The sequence below is a fragment of the Colius striatus genome, chromosome 1, assembly GCF_028858725.1.
Source record: "Colius striatus isolate bColStr4 chromosome 1, bColStr4.1.hap1, whole genome shotgun sequence".
Taxonomy (NCBI): Eukaryota; Metazoa; Chordata; class Aves; order Coliiformes; family Coliidae; genus Colius; species Colius striatus.
The window spans coordinates 53373707-53395293 of NC_084759.1; the positions used below are offsets into that span (position 1 = coordinate 53373707).

The 21587-nt window shown below is 39.9% G+C and overlaps 1 protein-coding gene across 4 annotated transcripts in view; it reads left to right on the top strand.

The window, feature by feature from the left end:
* FARP1 (FERM, ARH/RhoGEF and pleckstrin domain protein 1) overlaps positions 1–21587 on the top strand; it is a 217848-nt gene that overhangs the window by 131644 nt on the left and 64617 nt on the right. For all 4 annotated transcript variants that reach the window (XM_061996128.1, XM_061996132.1, XM_061996142.1 and 1 more), the window contains exons 3-6: positions 10652–10756; positions 15748–15790; positions 16900–16978; positions 20136–20233. In XM_061996128.1, coding sequence (XP_061852112.1) covers positions 10652–10756; positions 15748–15790; positions 16900–16978; positions 20136–20233 — 325 coding nt within the window. The remainder of the gene's footprint in view (positions 1–10651; positions 10757–15747; positions 15791–16899; positions 16979–20135; positions 20234–21587) is intronic.

The following is a 21587-nucleotide window of genomic DNA, read 5'->3' on the forward strand; positions in this document are numbered from 1 at the left end:
TCAGATGCCTGATGAGACAGCTTTTGAGACTTCTGTTTTGCACTTGGAGATTTGGTTTTGTGAATATAAATTTTACTCATTAGCAATGATCTTGGGACCATCTGTTTTAGATTCATACATAATACATGGGTTTACTCCACATCCTATCTGGAGTAATCGTAGGATGCAGCAGCTAAGCTTTTCTTTAGCCAGTCCACATTGGTATTGCAAGACAAGCTGATACCAAGTGGATCCTACAGAAACTTAATTATTTAAGTTTCACACAAGGTTGCTTTCCTTACCCTGCCTCATGCTGTGGCTGTAGGAGCACTAGATCCAGCTGGAGCAGTGGCCTGGTTGAAGACAAGAGTTAGAGTATAACATGAGTATATTGGAGGTTAGAAGCAGCCACAGCCTGAAGGCTCCATCTATGGATGTCTTTTCAAGTTAGCAATCCAGTCATGAGAAGTTCTGTATCCTACTGTTAAAATGTGCTTTCCTTCCTCTAATAAAGTAAAAAGAAAAGTATGTACAGTCCTGGATGGTGTCAGCCCTCGGTCAGATTAATAGTCATATTGAGGCTGATGCAAGGCTGAACAGGGATTATCAGAAGCTTTTTCCTGTTACATTTGATTTTGCTTTAGATTTAGGATTTAATATTTTGCCTGATTTTTTTGTGTTGGTTTTTGTTTGTTTGTTTGGAGGGTTTTTTTGTGGCTTTGTTTCGGTTTCATGGGGTTTTTTCCCCCCAGGTCTCAGAGTTCTTGCATTTAAATTATTTTTTTTCTCTTTGAAGGGTTCTGTTTTCACATTTGATGACTTTAGAATTGCCTACTCGTTCATTCTAGTAAAGTATTTGCTTATGGCCAAACAAAATGTTGAAAAATGAGTAGGGAAAGAAAACAGACCAGAGAAGAAAGTGGTCTGAATAATAGAATGATTATATTTTCTTCTCAAGCACTATTTCATGTTAAAAAAAGAAAACCCGAGAAGGCGATTAGATGAATTTTGTCTTGAAACAGAGAGGAGTAGTCAAGTGGGAGGCGAGGGTAAGTGGTGTCATAGAGATTGGGGTTTCCATCCCCAAATACACACTGGCTACTACGCTGCTGAATTACACTGAAAGCACTGAATGATGCCATTATATTCTTTTTCGAAAGTTGTGGGCTATGAAATTCAATCTGAGGTATTTTTAATGAGTGTTCTGAGCCTCGGTTGCAGCTCTTCCCCAGAAACAAGGAGCACAGTGTGCTGCTCAAATAACACCAAGGCCAGGGGTTAAACTCATTCAGTTTTTTGCTCACAGAGAAGGAAAGTAATATCAACATTTATTTGACAGGTATATACCTGCTTCTAGAGTTAAGCTTCACTAAGACAGTTTTCCATAAATGAAAAATGAAGTTCTATGGGCTTTGCATCAAACTCCCATCTAGTTTCTGAAAACTAATCTTGTGTTTTCCAAAGCCAGTGCATACACTGGGCCTGTGCTATGGACATTGCTGTACCGCAGGACGCTGTGACCTTAGCCATCAGACACATTTCTGCTGGTAGAGGCTTGTGATGGAGGTGCAGCTCATTCCAGATGGGAACATCTACTTGGTTACACCCCCTGGCTGTCAATTAAATGTAGATAATTCTGAGGTAATCTTTGTCAGAGAGGTACTTTTTCTGTCCCTCTGCCTGGGTCTGCACTAAAAGTTTTGATGTCATGATGGCTTTTGGATGACTCCTGCCCTTCTCTCACCTCTCAGCAAGACAGCTTTTCAGAAAAGCCTTTTCAACATGTGCCTGGTTTTAGAAAAGCTGTGTAGCACAAAAGTATTGTTCACTTCTAGTTTTCATACGTGCTGGTTTGCAAAACCGTTTCTTTCAAGTTGTAAAAAACACTGTTTAATACATCTGCCCTGCAACTCCCTCCCAAGATCTGAATTTCATGATGGGCTGACTCTGACTCTTGCAAGTCATAACCATTAAGTGTCAAGGCTCTGAAGCTGGAATACGGCATACCAGTGATACTCTTTAGAAAGGAAAATAGTATCTTCTGACAATGGATGTTTGCCTTGCTAATGGGATAAAGAACAGCCACAAACCACTTTTTAGCTTTTCTAGTAAAATTAGGCAGAGATGACTCAGCATTGGCAGGAACTAATTTAGGGTGTAAGATTACTTATTTTTTGTGAATTCTCATTGTTCTTTTAATGCCTCATTTTTCTTATCCACACTATGCATTTGAAATTATGTCCAAGAAAAGTAATTTTCACATTTCTGGCAAGAGTTTCCCACTGGAAGTCTCCAAGAACCAAATGATTAGTGTGTGAAATTTTATGGCCTTAAACTGTCACTTAAAAGCCCTGCTCTGCCACTGCTGATTTCTCACAAACATTTTACACCTATCTGAAGGAAGTTGGTAGTATCAGTTGTTCTACAGGAAACAAGGTTTGGGTTTTTTTTGGGAGGGCTAATTGACTTGTGCAGAGGCCTGTTCTTGCTGATGGGTTTTTTCAGGAGCTTAGGGTTTTGGGGTTTTTTGGAGTTACTGAGATCAGCATTCGTGTTTTATGTGAAGGCATCTGTTGTCCTCACTGGAACAATTTCTTAGAGGATTGTTAGATAACAATGAGGTTTCTCAGCTGAATTCATTAGCAGAGAGGATCAGAGCATCCCTTTTAAGTTGATTTTTTTAAAGTGGTTTTTAGGTGCATATGTGTCACAAGTAGGTTATTTAAAATCCATGCAGAAAAATTAAGATAAGACGGGTTGTACTTTCTGAGAGTTAGATGTTAGTTAAAATGCTGTAAATATAACTAAAGGAACGGGTGAACCAGGAAACTAGTGATGAAGTGTTTTGTTAAGGCTTTTCACCATGAGTAAGATTTTGTAATAAACAGATGTGTACCTAGACTACAGTGACCAAAGGCTGAATGTTTTTTGGCCTATAGGATTTGTGGAGTTTAGCTGTTATGTTTTGTTTTTTAAGGGCAGATATTTGAAGTAAAATACACTTGGAGTAAAAAGCACCATATCTTAAATCACACTGTTTAAAAAATAGCCTAACACCACCAAAATTTACTGAAGGGTAAAACTGTACACCAGAGACTATTGAAGGCAAGCACTGGCATTAAAAGCAATACAGCTTATGTGGTGAGTGTAAAGTGGGAAAGCAGTCCACTAAAATCTTGAAAGAAAGGAACACTAAATAGTCTTATTGTATATACACAGTAGATGATCAATTGCCTGTTTTTAAGGCAGTATAAGAGACTTATTCTCTCACTGCATTTGGCCTCAATCCTGCCTTTGATGGTATGTGCACAGTCTGTGCAAAAGCACATAGGATACATGCCAGGAGTGGAGCCTTCATCTGCATTCACGTGGAAAATATCTTAAATGGAATTAGGTGCCTTTATCACAAAAATTTGCCTCTTCTAGACCCTTGCTCTATATGGGGTAAATAAATACCTGGTGACTCTAGGCACAGAGTGCCATCTGCATAGTTAAAAGTAAGTGATGGTAGCGTGTGGCTGCTCTGTTTAAAGGTGTCACTTATCTTTTCTTTGACCTGACGTGTAAGGGTGATGGAATCATACGTCTTCCAACACTTCCTAACTACCCTATCTAAGCTGAACAGCAAAAATAGAAACCTAGTAAGCCCAGGTGTAAGAGCTATCTTTACCATATGAGCTATTTTTATAGTCATCTAATCCTTCCTATAGGATTAACACCTACATTTTGGAGGAGAGGGAGAGGAGAGTCTCCAAGTGTCTTGACAGCATTAGGTCCAGAGTAACAACACTCAGACTAGTGCTTCTTGCTTTTAATCCCACTATTCGAGCAATACTCTTGCTAAATATTCATTATTCATTTCTTTCTATGCCAGAAAGGAGAACTGTTTAAAATAAGAACTTTGTATTCAGATGCTGACAGCATTGTTCTCCTGTGAGTAGTTTTCAAGCTTCTTGAAAGTTTTTTTTTTTCTTTTCAAGTATAAGTTTCTGGCAAAGCTATTTGTATAAGAATCTTGTTGCTTAGTCTCATATTTGAGGTTATTTTTGTACTATTTTACTATACTATATGTATCTCTATAATACTATATTATAAACACTTGTGGGTTAGTTTTCTTTCATTTCAGAGCCATAGATATGTACATCTTTTTTTAACAGCTTTGAATAACAGAGAAAACTTATGTTAAGAATGTAGAATTGTTGTTTTTAGTATTGTTTAGGACCATACATGACTTCAGAAATAGTAATGAAAAGACCAGATTAAGTTTTCACTAACATTTCAATGCAGTTGTTAAACTGGCGTATGAAAATAATTTGGTAATTTGACTGATCTGAAGTACAAGGGGTTTTCTGGGTCATTGTCCCAGAAAGAACAAATAAAACTTTAAACTTTGTGCAATATAATATTAAAATATTTGTAAAAGATTTGGCATGACATAACCATGACATTTAACTGTTTAGCAAAATGAGCTAGAAACAGGGTATGAATGGAAGAAATCATAGAATCATAGAATGGTAGGGGTTGGAAGGGACCTTTAGAGATCATCTGGTACAACCCCCTTGCAGAAGCAGGTCCACCTATATCAGGTCTCACAGGAATGTGTCCAGCCAAGTCTTGAAGACCTCCAAGGAAGGAGACTCCACACCCTCACTGGGCAGCCTGTGCCAGGGCTCCCTCACCTGAACAGTGAAATAGTTTTTTCTTATGTTTACGTGGAACTTTTTGTGTTCCAACTTCATTCCATTACCCCTTGTCCTGTTGCTAGATACCATTAAAAAAAGGAATGCCCCAACCTCCTAACATTCACAGAAATGTCTGCCTTTATATTGTGGCAGGTGTGAATGATGAACATGTCTTTTTCTTAGAAATGAATGTGAAGGTGTTTTTTCTCCTCATCAGCTATTACTATTTCACAAGCAAGTGTAATTAAAAAAAAACCCAAACAACTCAAGCAACCTCTTTTCTGATCCATTTTGAGCAGTTTTGAGGAATAAGAGAAAGAAAACATAGCAGTCTGTACTTCCACATGAATCTGTCTTTTACTTTGGCCGAAGTGAGATCAGACTTATATTTTTCAGATGTTCTGAAGAAAGTGTTTATTTGTTTTTTTTTAACCTGTTATTGTTCCTTAATAATGTAAGAATGAACAAATGAACAAAAACCTTCCAATCAAGAGATGTGCTCAGACTAGGATCTGAGATTAATTGGTTGGATACCTTAAAAAAAAAAAAAAAGATAAAATCACTGATCCTAAACACACATGGGTTTGGGTTTTTTTTTTCTGGTGGATGGTTAGTGAGAATTTCTAAATTAACTGAGGAGTGGGGGAATGGATCCAAACTCACTTCTTTTAATATCCTGGATATCTTCCAGATAGTGCTATGCACATTCTTTTCTTAAAAAATGTGTATTTCAGTCTATGCTAAAGAACGGTCTAAGCAAGTATGTAGAGGTAGATTTTTGAAAAATGATTGGTGATTGCTAGACCATGAAAGGATTTTTGAACCTATTAAGATATTCACTGTTGGAAGATCATAAGCAACATACTAGCTTGGATTTTGGTGGTAGTAGAGGGGAGGGTAAATCAAGTTGGACTGAAATAATGAGCAGACAGCAAATGTTGAATGCATAATGCGTAAAGCACGCTACTTTGAGTACCTTCATAGCTTGAAGCTAAAAGTGGTGATGCACATTATTCATAATTTAGAACTTAGTGGCTTGACATTCTCTGAAAATGTAAAGTGACTTTTAAAATGTGATTTCACAGAGCTAAATGAAAGACCAGTTCAAAATGCATTAAGCATTAAGGATGCGTAGCTGGAAATCAGTGAGCTTCTTTTCACTGCAATAAATTTATAATGTTAGCTCAATGTAACTAAATACCACCTCAAGAGAATAATAGTGGTTTCTTGCTGTCAGTATGGCTGGCATTCACTTCATCTAAAATGAAATCTGTTAACTAGATGTCCATGCTCTTTGTCTTCTAAGAATAAAAGACTACAACCACGTTGTTAAGGCAAAGTTCATTGCAGATGTGCTCAGATGGCTGTTTTGGAGTAGGAAGAATAGTCCTCTGGAGCTGCAATACATCTTCATTGATTACACAAGAATCTGTCGACAGAAACATGAGCAGGGAACTGCCACTCATTTCAGCTGCTTCCCAGCTTCTGGTTGTGGCATGTAACCTTCCCCCAATTATATGCCACCAGTATACTGTTACCCCCCTGTTTCCCTCCTCTCACTACCTTACAGTGTAGCATCAGTGGTAGCTGTTGGTCTCGAGGTATAGTCCTGTCGCTAACTTTCATTTTAGCAGCTTCCATGGCAATGACCTGCTTGCAAGCCTCATCCTCTTCCTTTGATCATCACCTTCGAATCAGTTCTTCCCTCCTTGGTGTGAGCTCTCCTTTGATGATGCTCAGGGATCATGGTAGATAGGTCTCCTGACTCTCATTTCCCATGTCTTCCATGTTTGGCCCCGTTGATGGCCTTCCCTCATTCCAGTGTATGAGACTTTCTTGACAATCATATAATGGGCCTTTATCACTGTAGCAGGGAAAGGCCCTCTGTAAGGGCATGGCCTTTCCCCATCCTGCAATCTTACATGCATGCATGGCTATTTTGGAGGGCCTGTGGGCCCCAGTGGATCAGGCCAGTAGCTGGTATGGAGCAGGAAAGCAGCCAGGCTCTGGCTAATGGGGTATGAGTGCAGCCACAGGACTTGTGGGATGGGAGCTGATAAAGGTTGGCTAGTACTTGTTGTCTGAGACACGGCAGCAGGGCCATGCATGATGGCTGGAAAATGCCTTACAATTTCTGTGGAAAACTTGTGTTGTCTCAAAGGCCTTGTAACCGTGTTCAAGTCAGACATGACTGATGGCTACAGATGATGTCATTGGTGTGGTGCACTGATTCCTGAATGCTTGCTCTGTCAGCTCATGTTTGCTGTGCCCTTGAGTAACTGCTGGTTTGCTTCCATACCCAGTGGGCTGAGATTTCAATTCATTGTGTTTAAATTTTTTAGTAGGAATGTCATGGAACTGCACTGATCGTCATCTCTGTGAGACTTGAGAATTCCTGCTTTTGTGGATGTTGTGCTCTTTCTGATTCTGCAAGACTAGATTGTCATCAGGCTCTAAATCTCACCAGATTTCATACGCACAGTGTTCCCTTGAATAAGCTGTCAGATTTTATTTTGAGGTAGAGTTTAGAATAATAATCTTAATTTACAAACACTTGAGTAAGAAGCATTTCATGTTACTGAGCATACTCCAGAGAAAATGCCAAGTGACATAAACGATAGAAGTTGCATTGTCTAAATGCCTGTAAGAAGAAAAACTTTATGAAAATACTCTGCAGGTTTTAATCGAATGCTTTTACTTATGGTCTGAGATCAGACAGGCATGCTCTCCTCAACTAACCTTGAGTGGTGTTGTGTCATGATTTAGGCCCATCAGGGAACAAAAGACCACGATTAGCCTCAAGTACCAAAGACCTGAGGATTGCCAAAGGGCAGGGAGAGCTTAATTGCCGCTTAAGGTTCAGGACAAAACAGACCAGGCTACTGGTTTGGGGAAGAAACCAGAAAATAATTTAATGCAACACCAACTAAAGCGTAAACATAAAACCCCAAAACAGCCAACATAAAACAATACAGAGTGGTACAACAATGAAGAGTTCAACCAGCTCTTTAAGACCACCTTCTCCCCACCACTCCCCTCTTCCAGGGCTCAGAGTCCTGATCCTGGTGTTTTTACCTCCTCCTCCCATGAATGGCCCAGAGGGGCAGGGAGTGGGTGCTTCAGTGGGGCTTCTGCTGTTTGCCTCTCCTCAGGGCAGGTGGGCTCTTCACTAGTCCTCCCTGCAAGTCCATGGGGTACCTCACACACATGGCAGCCCTGCACGGGCTGCTCTGATGTGCATTCATCCCAAAAGTTGCAGCTCCTTTCTGCCTCTGGTGTAGATCTGCTCTGTGGCCTGCAGGCTCTCCAGCACGGCCTGTGCCATGGCTGTTTCCTCACACAGTCTCTCGCCCATCCAGGCGCACTCACATGGAGCTGCTTGTGGCTCTCAGTCACAGCCTGCATTCTCACCATTGGTTGCAGAGGGGTCTCTGGTTTGATGCTCCTCCTTCCTTCCTCCTTCTCTGACTGTGTGGTCCACATGGTCGCCTTCATCTTGTACCACTCTTACACCTCCTGTCAAGCACTTCAAATTCCCATCCTTAAATAGTGATGGCAGAGGCACCAGAGTGGCCCAGCCAGACTGGAGGTGGGTGTGAGCCCAGGAGCCGAGGGAGAGTCAAGAACTCTTCATCGGGTCTTCATTGCAACCCACTCCCCCTGTTACCAAGCAAAAGCTGCTCCTTGCTAAACCACGACATGTAGTAACACAGATGGGCTCTCTGCCTTTTTTCCTGTTGGTCAAAAATCTCCATACTCCTAGCAAAGCCTTTTTTTCCCTGAAAGGAACATTGAAGTTTGGTCTTTTTCAGACAGAAGTCCATCAAGTACTTTAGTAAGACATACACATCCATATGCACAGGCACGTTTTTTCTGGTTGTGTACAAGAATGAAAGCAAATGTCCTCTGCCCCTTGCTATGATGGTGGTGATAAATACATCCTTCCACTCTCTAAAGGCCCTAGCCAAACTGTAGCAACCTGAGACTAGTCTTGGACCAGGAGCATTTGGCTGAAGTTTCAATTTGTAGGTGTATTTTCAGAGTGGTAAACTAGCAGCATTATTACACTCCATTTTTAATAGCCTTTTTAATACTATTCTGTTGCCACCAACAAAATGCACTTAATGAGAAGCTCCTTCATTAAGAGACAACGCATGTTTGGATGTACCTGGGATGCTTTTGGTTAAAGGAAACTGGAGAACATGAAGTGAGTGTGTTCAAATGTATTTGCACTTAAGACTTACTTTGGGTGGCATTACGTTCAGATCAAAGGTGGGCTATCTAGATGAACAGGTGTCTTTTTTTCTCACCTTCCCTGTACTTTTCTATTTGGCATTTTGATATGAATTGCTTTAGTTACTGCAAGGTTGATTATGATGAATGCTTAAAAAGTGCTAGTACTTCTGTCTCCAATTGTTCTGTAGTTGCGTTTTCTGGCAGTATTTATGAGGCTGGTGTTAGCCAAAGCTAACATTAACAAACAGTTAATAAAATAATCTAAGGGAACATTGTTTCCTGGTGGCATAGGTGTGTTAGAGGCACTGGGAGTACTTTGAGCAAAAACCTGCTCAGCAAGTTCCTAGGGAGGTAAGCTTTGCTTTTCCCTTCTAACTTTCAAAACCAGCCAGTGTTGAGGGTTTGGTCGTCATGTCCTGCATCACTGGAGTGGCAGTGCTGCTGATGCAGCGTATGTATCTTTTGCCTTCCCTAGAGAAACATCATCCATTTAATCTCTCTGATGTAAGCCTCACTACTGGATATTTACTTTTCACAATTCGTATCAGACTGTTAAATAAATTGCCTTTGGAAAGTTGCTTTATAGTTCGAGTTGTGCTTGAAAACCACGTGTTGCCCTAGGTGGAAAAAAACTTGGGATTTATTTTTTGGCATCCCAGTGACTGCATAGTGACACATCTGAGGAGGGAGTGGGATTGAGAAGCTGCCCGCTCACAAGTAGCCTGTTGATACTGGGCTGCCTGCCTCTAACGTGTTGGGGGTTTCTTTATTCGCTCCATTACTGCTGTTTTATTTTCCTCCAGTAATTATTTACTAGGCAAAAAGGGAAAGAGCCAATCTGTAGGTTGAATGCACAGGCAGTTGTCTGGAGTATGATGAGTCTCTTGTAATGATGGAATTTGTGGAGTTTGATGGGTTATATTCATTCTGAAGTGAGGGGAGATCTATGTTTTAGGGCCTCTTCATTTTAAATAGGTGTATTTGGCCGAGGAACAAAAATAATTTATTTCAGTAATTGGCTTTTTTATACAGTGTTTTTTTTCTGAAGACTTGCTGGTGAGCTGTAATTTACAGTATTTACAGCATATGTGGATTTAACTGATGTGCTGATGAGAAGAATCCCTACAATCAGCAAAGCAGTGACTCTCAGATAATTGCTAATATTGAGCTAGAACATCTGGTCTTTATAGAAGGAAGACTTTCAATGTGTGGAAGAAAATGCTTGCAGGATAAGCTCTTGTGAAGTCAGAACCCAAGACCTGAGCCTGTTGTGTATCAAGCAGTGACCAGCAAACCCTCAGACCCTTGTGTTTTGTATAACAGATCTATTGGTGAACATTTTGGTTTCAGTATGTTATACACAAATGTTTAGAGCACCACCTGACATGACTTGAAGGGTCGTGGGATGAAATAGCTCATCTTGTGAAATTCATGGTAGAAATTAGCCTTGGCAGACATAAGAAAATATGAAAATGTCTTCTACTTATTCTATTTCATAATATTTTTACCACAAAAATAAAAATGCACTGAAGATGATTTCTGAGCTGACGTTCAGGGATGGATGGATGGATATTTTCTGTAACTTTAAAACTAGTGTAACTATTGTCAATTGCCCTGTGGGGTATGGTTGGAATATCAACAGATCTTATAAACTGTTTTGACAGTGCTCTTTGCTGGATAATTTCTTAGCATATAAATTTTTTCTGCCACTAATTAAAATCATCTTTGTAACCCTCTTTGTTTTCTTCTCACAGCAAAGAGCTCCAGGGAAAGTTTTGCATGATGCTGTCTGCAACCACCTGAACCTTGTTGAAGGCGACTACTTTGGCCTTGAATTTCCAGATCATAAAAAGATGATGGTATGTAAAAGGATTCATTTTCATCTGGTTTTCATCTACATTATGCACTGTATTCTCCTGCTCCTTACTTATAAGATGTACTTAATACTCAATCTCTAAAAGAAAAAAGAGTTTTTAAAAAACATTCTTACCTTTTGGAGCTGAAGAAATGTTTCTAAAATCTGATTACTCCCATCAGATTTAATCTGTGTTGAAAGTAACAGTCAATTCAGACACAAGTTGGAAAGACATTTTATCTTTATCAGTGGCAGTAGAGAAGCCAAAGGCTGGACTGTTGCAGAGTCTCAACTCTTGATTTTACAATCCTGCTTAATTTGAAGTGCAGAAATAATCTTTCTCTGCAGACAGAGAAGTTGCAGTGATACTGACACAGTTTCAGGAAAAAAAACATTGTGGGGCAAGAAAATGAACAGATAATATATAGTAAGGTTAATAAGAAGGAAATCAAAACAAAACAACAGGAAAATTGATGAAAGTCCTGTCTGGGGAGCTGTGTGGCACAGGCAGGTGTCCCGGTCCTGACATTTTGGACTCTGAACAGCAGCCAGCAACATTCAGACATTGCACTAATACTTCTAGGGTGAAAAGAGTGTCATGTAGCAGAGAAAGCCAAAGACTAATGACTTCCTAGCCTCTAATGACTTTCTTTTTCTGAAGTTTGTTTTACTTTAGATTTACTGTGTGACCTACTGGCATGCGTGCTAGTCACCTGGATTGTTTGGCTAGTACATTCTGATGCCTGTTCAGTGAATTCTGCATCAGTAGCCTGGCTGACCTAAAGGAGGTGACTTCAGGCAATTAGAGAAAAAAAAATCTATTTTCTGTCCCTCTCTATAAAAATTCTGTAAGGAGCAGTATTTCTTAACAAACAAAACAAAAGAGGATTTATCTGCTGCTGCAGTAATCTGTTGTCTTGCTAAGACACTAAGATGCAAGCTTACAGAGACACTAAAACTGAACTTTAGTGGCCGTAACATTTCAGGCTAGCTATAATTAAAGAGGAATTTTTTTTAATGGACATCAATCTTTAAAAGTGCTCCACTACACAGTTTGCTCTTGGATTTACACAAAACACAATTTACTAGAAAGTTTTGTATTCTACCAAGTATCCTTGGTAATGCTTTAGGCAACTTGAGAGCTTAACAGAACTATTCAAAATGGTGTTATTGTACAGTACTGTTGCAACAGAGGGTCCATGTAGCCATGTTAATATTGCCTTGCTGGTATTCCCGATGTATATAAGAATGTAAAGCTGAAACAAATCCTAACATCTTGTGTATGTACAGTTGCCTTTTAATTTTCTAGAAAATGAAGGTCATTTGATCAACCTTCTGTACTTCACAGGTCATTAAGTTTCAAATTCTATGTTTTGTTCAGATACCTGAAGTAAGCTAACAGCTTTCAGTCCTGTGGAAAAAAAATGGTGTATTTGCTTGAGGCAGAACACAGGAGGCATTGAGGTGCTGCCAGTGCCTGGGGCTCTTGCAATGGCAGGAATTGACTGGCTAGAAATATGTCCAGATGATCACAGTGGGGGGGAAGCTAAGGCTTCAATGAAGAGGATGATGGAAACCCTTTATGGCTATTACCAGATTGACCTGAAGTAAAATGCTTCCATACTTGGAGCGTGGTAACTCATCCAGCCCCTACTCTTCCAAAAGGAAATCCTAGCTAAGTATCTGAGAGTGCTGTTCCATGTTCCTGCTGGTTGTTTCAGTCTTTGCTTCTGAAAAAGAGGGAGATCCCCAAATCTTGCATACATCTAGTCAGCTGTGCCCAGGGAATGTTGAGATTTGGTGGAAGTAATGCTTTCAACCACCTAAAAGCAACTCGCCGAAATGCTGAAGCAGATTTGATTATGAATTGCTATTTCAATGTGGACCAGCACACTGAGAGTAATATTTACACTTTTAGTAAACGGTTTATATGATGCAGTTGAGGTGAATGTTCCTGTGGGATTTAGAACATTCTGAGCTTCATAATGACAGTAACGTAGAACTTGAGAGTTGTGCAAATAAAAAATTGCACTTCAATGGTGTGTCTGAGAAATAGAACACATGCGTATTGTACATTCATATCATCTGAAGAAAGTAAGTTGCTTTTCCAAAGTAGAGTGCAATTTAAAAGAAAAAATAAATATTTAGAATATGTTTGTTTGGATGTAATCATATGTATGTGGAGTCATATATTCACAGTTCAGCTGTGTTTGTTTCAACCCGCAAGACTCCAGACCTCATATCTGACATAATGCCAGTTGTATGTCAAGATACCTGGCAGCTGTATGCATTCAAGCATGCCATCATTGTAGCAGACAAGATCTGTATGGGAGATGAAAGTGAAGGGTCTGAGGGCTGCACTTCCTACTGGGACAGGGGTACTGTTTCCAAGCCTGGGGTTTCACAGAGTTTCATCACACTTGATGTCTGCCTCAATCCTCCAGCTGCTGAAATCCGGTCACTATTGTGGAATGCCAAACTTTGTTTAAAAAGTAAATAATCTAGCCTTTGTAGTCCCAGAGAAAAATGAAAACATCAATCTTAATTGAATCCTCACATTACTTTTCATTTCCAGTTTATAAATCAGTCTCATATTGGCTGTGTTTAGATACAGTGTGGGAGTTGCATGATGTGGAAGTTTTGATTGCTTAAGTCTGGTGATAGAGGTGAGGTCTTCATTTTACCCCATCTGTCTCCAGACATGTTCAATACATGCATTTCTAGTACACAGCAGTTTAGTCAAGGATGTTGTAATTTGCTTGTAGGATGATTGGGAAAGTGGTGAAAGGAGTGATGTACTTGTTGGCCCCTACTCTGGGCCCCTCACTACAAGAAGGACATTGCTGGAGCGTGTCCAGAGATGGGCAACAAAGCTGGTGAAGGGTCTGGAGAAAAAGTCTGATGAGGAGTGGCTGAGGGAGCTGGGGATGTTTAGCCTGGAGAAGAGAAGGCTGAGAGGAGATATGATACATCTCTACAACTGCCTGAAGGAGGAGTTGCGGTGCGGTGGGTATCAATCTCTCCAGCAATGAATGAAAGGACAAGAGGAAATGGGCTCAAGTTGCACCAGGGGAGGTTTAGATTGGACATTAGGAAGAACTGATAGGGTTATTAAGCACTGGCACAGGCTGCCCAGGGAGGTGGTGGAGTCACCATCCCTGGAGATGTTCAAAAGACACAGATGAAATGCTGAGGGATATAGTTTAGTTTAGTTTAGTGATGGGCTTGGCAGTGTGAGATTAGTGGTTGGACTCAATCTTAAAGGTCTTTTCCAACTGTTATGATTCTATGATTCATGCTGTATCATAAACTCCCTCTGGAGAGAGAGAAGTTTTTTTTTCAGTGTCAAGTAAAATACATTACTCCCATATTCTTATAAATGGGCTGATTCATATTCAAGATTATATTTTTTCCCCACTAAACTTGGCAATGTCCTTGACCTTCGTTGCAGATTGTGCACATGCCAACTGTATGAAACAAATAGTTTTAAGTAACTGAACTGCCAAAAAGTGTCAGAACCAGTTTAATATGTGATAAACAGTGTTCCTTTTCTTGGATAACCAAGTTTCTTTAGCCTTTCTGAAAAAGAAAAAAAAAAAGAGATAGATACTTCTATAAGCAGAGAAACAGAAAAAGAATTCCATTGAGAAACATCAGTGTGTGTGAAAGGGCAGGAACATGAAATCTTTGCTAATTGGAAGCACTCATGTTAGTAAATCATGAAAATAGCAAACAGCATTGGAACAGTTATAGCAGCAATATAGGCCTGTTCCTGTCTGGCTTCTCAGGTGGTTTTATGAAATGGATATTTTGAGTATGTTTCGGTCTCAACATAATCTAAAATTATTAAAGGCTGAAGATGTATTCATTTCAATACTTATTCTAGAGGAAGACTCAGTTAATTTGTTTTTTAATGACTTTAACCTTTGCGATGGTTGTAGGATGTTCCTCCACAAATTCCAGACATCTCTGAGGGAAGCTCTGTGCAAGTTAGTGAGATAAAAAAAAAATACAGATCTTGGTCATAGGTGTAGTTACTGGCTGAGAACTGTGAGTTGACACACTTTATCAGGCCCAGCAAGTTGTCTGGCCTTTATCTTCTGCATGATTATCCCTCAGCTTTCCATAACATTTTACCCAAGCCCTACTAACTGAGACTGCAGAATGGGGTTTTAGACTCTGAAAACTGTATTTCCACCCACTGCTGCTTTTTTGAAAGCCAAAGGAAAGACTCATGCACTGTCCTGGAAAATGGGTTGTTAAAAGACGGATGAAAGTAACTACATGGGGAAGTTACACTGCTTCCAATTAAGAAAGCCTAGACCTGAGCTTCTTGGGTTTATAAAAAGCAGAAATGTTACTTAGTAACTTCCTCCCACCTACAATTTGCGCTGTTGTCTTTCTCATGCCCTTGACCTGAGAGGACATTCCTCCCCAAGGTGTGCTGGTGAGACTCCTTTATTTCCATGGGACCAAGCATTTGTGGCCAGGCTTCATGGTGGGGCTCCTATTGGCTTCCCAAACCAGGGTCTTGCCACCTTCTCACCTGTCCATTTGCACAGCATTCCCAGCTCAAAGGCAAACACCAGCCCCTTTTCACTTGCCTTTCTGAAGATTAATTGTGTGAGGACCGTAATGACAGTATATGACTTTCTTTTTCTGAAATCCTTGTTTCAGTTGTTCTTTCCACTAAAACAAACCAAATGTGCTGTGATTATTGGTATCTGAGAAGCAAGGGAGAGAGTTCCTGTTTCCCAGCTCTCTGAATCTATGCTGCTTCAAAAGCTGTGCCATGGCGACAGCACATTAACAGTATGATTTCCTGAACGTCTTCCAGAGCTTTGGGAAGAAAGCACACCACCTCTAATTAGGGACAACATGATGGTCACACTGGAAAAAAGAAATAACTGATAATCCAAGTACTGCAATGAAAAATGCTCCTCTGCAAGCAGTAGTTTGTTCAGAGATGATAACACTGCCTTCTTTTGTTTTCAGGTGTGGCTTGATCTTTTGAAGCCTGTTATGAAACAGATTAGAAGTAAGTACTTCCTTGTTGTCATTTTTGTCAGTGTGAGAGTACTTGAATAAATTAGCACTCTCTCATTGGGATCTTTTATCTTCTCAACTTTCTCCACTGAATTTTGTTTGGATTCTTTTTTATTTCTGGTCCATCCTTAAAAGTTGTACTGTGCGTGCTGTGAAATTATGTCACATGAACATAAGAAGAGGCTGACCCATTAGGAGGCTGAGGTTTAGTCAGTCACTAGAAGAGACAGTGGTGGCAATGAAGGAATCAATTCTGTAGAGGAAAAAAGAATGCAGTAAAAGAAGGATTAAAGGAAGCATACATTCCTGACAGGTAGCAGTAATTAGGATAAGAGAAAAAGAACAGGAAGAAGTTATTACTGGAAATGAGTTAGCAAACATATTAGAACTATGGGGGACATGCTGCAGACTTCAAGCTATCTGAGACCAAGGGAAGGAAACAGTTGGAACAGGGCCAGTTATGGTGAGTGGGAGGAAAGTCCAGGAAATTGTAAATAGCCATCAGGTCTGGGAAGAGTGGAAGTGAGCTGGAAAGGTTTTGGTTATTTTGTTTCTCTTGTCAAATATCAGCCAAGTTCTTCATTTATTGAACTTTGCCATTGAGATTAAGTTTTCCTAGGTACCTCTCTGGTCATATTAGTCTCAATGTATGCTCTAGCACCTCTCCCTCTCATGGAAAAGATGCATTGGTCCTTTTGTCACTGGTCGTACTTGTAAGAGTCAGAACAAAGTGCTGCTGTTAAAACAGAAATAGAGATTTGCAAGTGGACTTGAAAAAGAAAGTGTATTTTAGCTTCCTTCTGTTCTGAAGAAAGGAGAATAGACATGTGCAATATATTTTGTTGGACCAACTGGTGTAGTTACTAAAACCAGACCTGGTTTTGGCAGAGTATCCGTCGACCAAGTAACTGTTCTGTTTTATTGTCTGCAAATTTCATTATGCAATCTCTAAATAATCTGAATACTAACAAAGTACAGAAGGTTAGTGTGTATGTATGCACTGCAGGTTCCACAAATCATCCCTTGTATATCATTCTGTGTAATAAAATTTGGCCAGCATGTTAACTGATATTCACTAACTTCCTTTGACATTTCCCCTAGGACCGAAGCATGTTGTTGTAAAGTTTGTGGTAAAATTCTTCCCACCTGACCACGCTCAGCTGCAGGAGGAGCTGACAAGGTTAGTAGCTGCATGAGTTTGGTTTTTTTCCCATAAAATCTCTGATGAACAGGTGGGAGAATGTGGAATTTAAGATGATTGAGCGAGGATCAATGGCTGCCTGTTAATATGTGCCTTCGTGGCCAAGGTGGTCAATGGCATCCTGGGATGCATCAAGAAGAGTGTGGCCAGCAGGTCAAGAGAGGTTCTGCTCCCCCTCTACTCTGTTCTGGTGAGGCCTCATCTGGAGTCCTGTGTCCAGTTCTGGGCTCCCCAGCTCAAGAGGGACAGGGAACCTCTAGAGAGAGTCCAGCACAGGGCCACCAAGATGATCAGGGGACTGGAATATCTTCCTTATAAGGAAAGGCTGTGGGAACTGGGACCGTTCAGTCTGGAGGAGACTGAGGGGGGATCTCATTAATATTTAAAAGTGTATAAATGATGGATGTCAGGAGGTTGGGGCATCCCTTTTTTCTATTGTATCTAGCAACAGGACAAGGGGTAATGGGATGAAGTTGGAACACCAAAAGTTCCATTTAAACATAAGAAAAAACTATTTCACTGTTCAGGTGAGGGAGCCCTGGCACAGGCTGCCCAGGGATGGTGTGGAGTCTCCTTCCTTGGAGAACTTCAAGACCCGCCTGAACATGTTACTGTGCGACCTGATCTAGGTGGATCTGCTTCTGCAGGGGAGTCAGACTAGATGATCTCTAAAGGCCCCTTCCAACCCCTACCATTCTGTGATTCTATGAATATCAGCTTGATGTTATTTGCCCCCCACCTTGAGCATACCTGAAAAAACCGGCCCTAAGATTTGGTTGCAGTCTGTGCTGAGAGGTTCTGCAAAGTTCAGGAGAGTCCTTTGCCCCCTTGGATTTAAGGTTCTTGGAGAGCTTTGCTCACCCCAAGAGAAATCAGTTCAGCAGTAGAGTTCTCCACACCCCTTTGGCAGAAGTGTTGAAAAGGACTCTGGAATACTCTTCAGCTGAGGGACACATGCAACTATGCACCTGTATTCAGGACATGGTTGTTTTGCATGAATTGACAAGCTGCAGCAGCACTGGACCCTATTTGTATCACCAGTACTAGTGCCAATTGTTTGCACAGGTGGAAGTGTGGCTTTGGAGATGGAGAAATGGAGAGGGAATAAAATAGAAAGAAAGAAGAAGGTAGAGAAAGATATAAACATGTGCAGAAATAGTACCTTAAAGATTTATTTATTTTCAGCACATTTCAGAAACTTAATTTAAACTCCGAATTTCACACTGCATTGGTATAGAGTCATATTCCTCTGTGAGTAAATCTGGATATGAATGACCTAGTAAGGCTTTTCCTCATTAACAGCTCCTTCCCTTAAGGTCAGAAACACTGTTTTGTTGCAGTATTTCCTCACTGCAAGTTTTTCTACTCTCTTTCTGACCTACAGTGTTATTATTTTTTTAATTATGTTTTCCCATTCTGACTCAATATTTTCACTATTAATTTTTATTTTCAAACTTCCCACAAGATAAAGTCCAAAGAGCTTGTGTCCTCATGTCCTACTTTATAAAGAACACCTTTGTTATATGTTTTATCTTTGTCTCAGTCTTGTTTTATTTTTGTAATAGAGAATGGAAGAAATGAAAGGGAAAATAGAAATGATTGCTATCTCTTTCTGACCTGGACAGAGACTAGTAGAAAAGTGGGGTAGAATGAAAGCATGTTTACTTTAAAGACTGAGTAGAAACAATAAAGGGGTAAATGAAACTGGCAGCATGATGTTACTAATGAAGCATTTCTGTTTTCAAATAGATATTCTGCATATAAGTCACTATGTGAAATGTAAATTCATTTTTGACAATCTCTTTCTGCACCTGGAGACATGTCTTTGAATCCTAATGACTTTTTTAGTTAGATTCTAAATGTGTATGCTGAGGAACTTGAATATATGTACACAGAAGTGTGTAGGATGTGAAAGCATATCCATAGGAAGAAGCAGAGAATACAACACTTTTGTGCTATATTCTTCTACTATGGTGAATTTTATACTGATAGGCAAATGTCTACAAGTTTCAAAAGGACACAATTTAGATCTGCTGTATTGTATCATGAACTGTGTGTGTTTCCATAGTCTTCAAATAGTTTGTCCTTTTCATTTAATTTACCTACATCTCCTCAGTGTCGAATTGTGAGCTTTTTACTAAACCTATTAAAGCTAGACTTATTAAAAATTATTGAGATCTTAGTATGAGTTCTCCAGAGCAGCTGCATTCTTTGAAAGGCTTGTTGTCTAATCGGTTCAGGTTTCATACCAGTTTCACGTAAGAGAAATGCTCAATGCTAGTTTTTTTGGGGGCAAGAATAATTTGATGCTGAATGGGACTAAGCAATTTCAATTCCTGTTGAAGCTAGAAAAAATTTAAATGTTGAAATATTGTCATGGACCTATCTTGTCTCTACACTCAAATTGGTGATGTAGAATTGCCCTACATGACTAAGATGGTTTGGGGTTGATGTTAAAAATGGTAGTGCAGGTAATGGGCCACAAAAGAGAGCTAGCTAGAGTTGTTTGATCAAGATCTTGCTCCTCTTCCAGGTGAGCGCCAAAGTGGAAGTTTAGAGTTCTCCTGTATTCTGCAAGTACTAACTGATAACTTCAAATCAATGCCTTATCTGGCATTTCTTCCTGGTTACAAGCAGGTCTATTATCTAGTGCTACTTGGTGTGCAATTGCAGAGCACTTAATAGCTGTCACATTTGCTTCTACTGTCATATCTCATTGCTCTGATTCCAAAACAGGGAAGGAGAGAGAAAAAGAGAGATATCTTAATTCTTCAAAGCAACCACCACTCTAATGGGTGTAAAACAGGGGCTGTTACGATTTATTCTGCCCAGAGGGGTTGTGGAGTCTCCTTCCTTGGAGGTCTTCAAGACCCACCTGGACATGTTCCTATGTGACTTGATCTGGGTGAACCTACTTCTGCAGGGGGGGTTGAACTAGATGATCTCCAAAGGTCCCTTCCAACCCCTACCATTCTATGATTCTATGATTTATCCCCCAAACTTAGGAAATTCAAGTCACTTCTGTAGATTTCAAAAAGTAAAAGGAACACTTAGTCAAAGCCAGAGTTGGCATTGAAGTACTTTACCCTCTTTCCCCTATGCTTTGTGTAACTCTTTGTTCACTTTTGTTTTGCAGGTACCTATTTGCATTACAAGTGAAGCAGGACCTGGCACAGGGAAGACTAACGTGTAATGATACCAGCACTGCCCTCTTAATCTCACACATAGTTCAGTGTAAGTTTTCTTTTTTTCCTTTCTTTCCAGGAGGAAAAACAGGATGATTGCTTGGACATGCTTTGCTGAGTTACCTGTTAGTAGCTACCATATGGGACATGTTTAAGCTGTATGGCCAATTTATTACATTTCTTGTATAATGACATTCAAATACAGATAAGTTAGTCTATCTAATAAAGAGCTTCTGGATGCTGGGTTTGCACTTAAAGCATTGCGTTTGATAAGTCAGCCAAGGATCATTTAAAAAGCACACTTTGTAGGCAGTGGCAAACAGGTTGAATTCTTCTGAATTCCTGCTTCATTGTCATTTGTGTGTCAGCGAGCATTCCAGTTCCTGTAGATCTGTATGCTCTCTAGAGAGTGTAGTAAATAAACATACTTGGAATACCAGACTAAATCACAGTCCTAAGAGGAAACAACAGAAAGAAGAAAAGAACAACAGATTTCAAGCTTTTGCTTTTTTTTAAGGTTTTCAATCAGAAATGATACACAATAAGATTGTTCAGTAGAATCACACATTAACTTTGTTCATCACATCAAATCTGCTTTTAGCTTCCAGATCACTTGAAATGTCACCTACATTTTCCGTTTCAAAACTTTATGGCTACTCATTTTGAGAATAACATCAGGAAAACCACTTAGTAATGTGTATGATGGTCGTAAGAGGTCATTGTTTTGAATGGTCATTGTACAATTTAGTATCACTTATTTCCACTGAAACACTCTTGTATGCAAATTGCAGTCAACAAAGATGTTCAGAAGCTCTCTAGTGCTGAACGGATAAATCTCATGATCCGTTGTCATAGTCTATCAGACTGTTAGGGCAGTTTGTGATCAGTTGCTGTTGGAAAGGCACGTTTTCTATTTGCCATGGTCGTCTTTGCCCAGTGTGACTGAGTAACAATAAGAAGCTGTACAACAGCATCTGTGAAATTCTGTGTTCCTCATAGCATTTCAAAATCAAGGTTTTTTGCAGCACAAATGTAAAAATATAAATCATTCTCCCATTCATAGAATCATAGAATGATACGGTTGGAAGGGATCTCTAGAGATCATCTAGTCCAACCCCATTGATGAAGCAGGTCCACCTAGATCAGGTTACAAGAGGACACAACACACCAACTGTAGTTCTTTCTTTGGTTATGCTACTTCTACCTTCTTGTCATGTCAGGAGAAAATGTCTTGGTTATTTGGAGGAAATCAAGTATCATTTGTTACACTGCATTCTAGGAGAGTGAGCTTTCCTACTAAATGTCTGTGCACCGAAGAAAGATGTTGAGGAGAGGACATCCTAATGCATGTGTTTTTCTTCATTTGATGTATTGCTTCATGATCATCATCTCTTGAGCTTTTT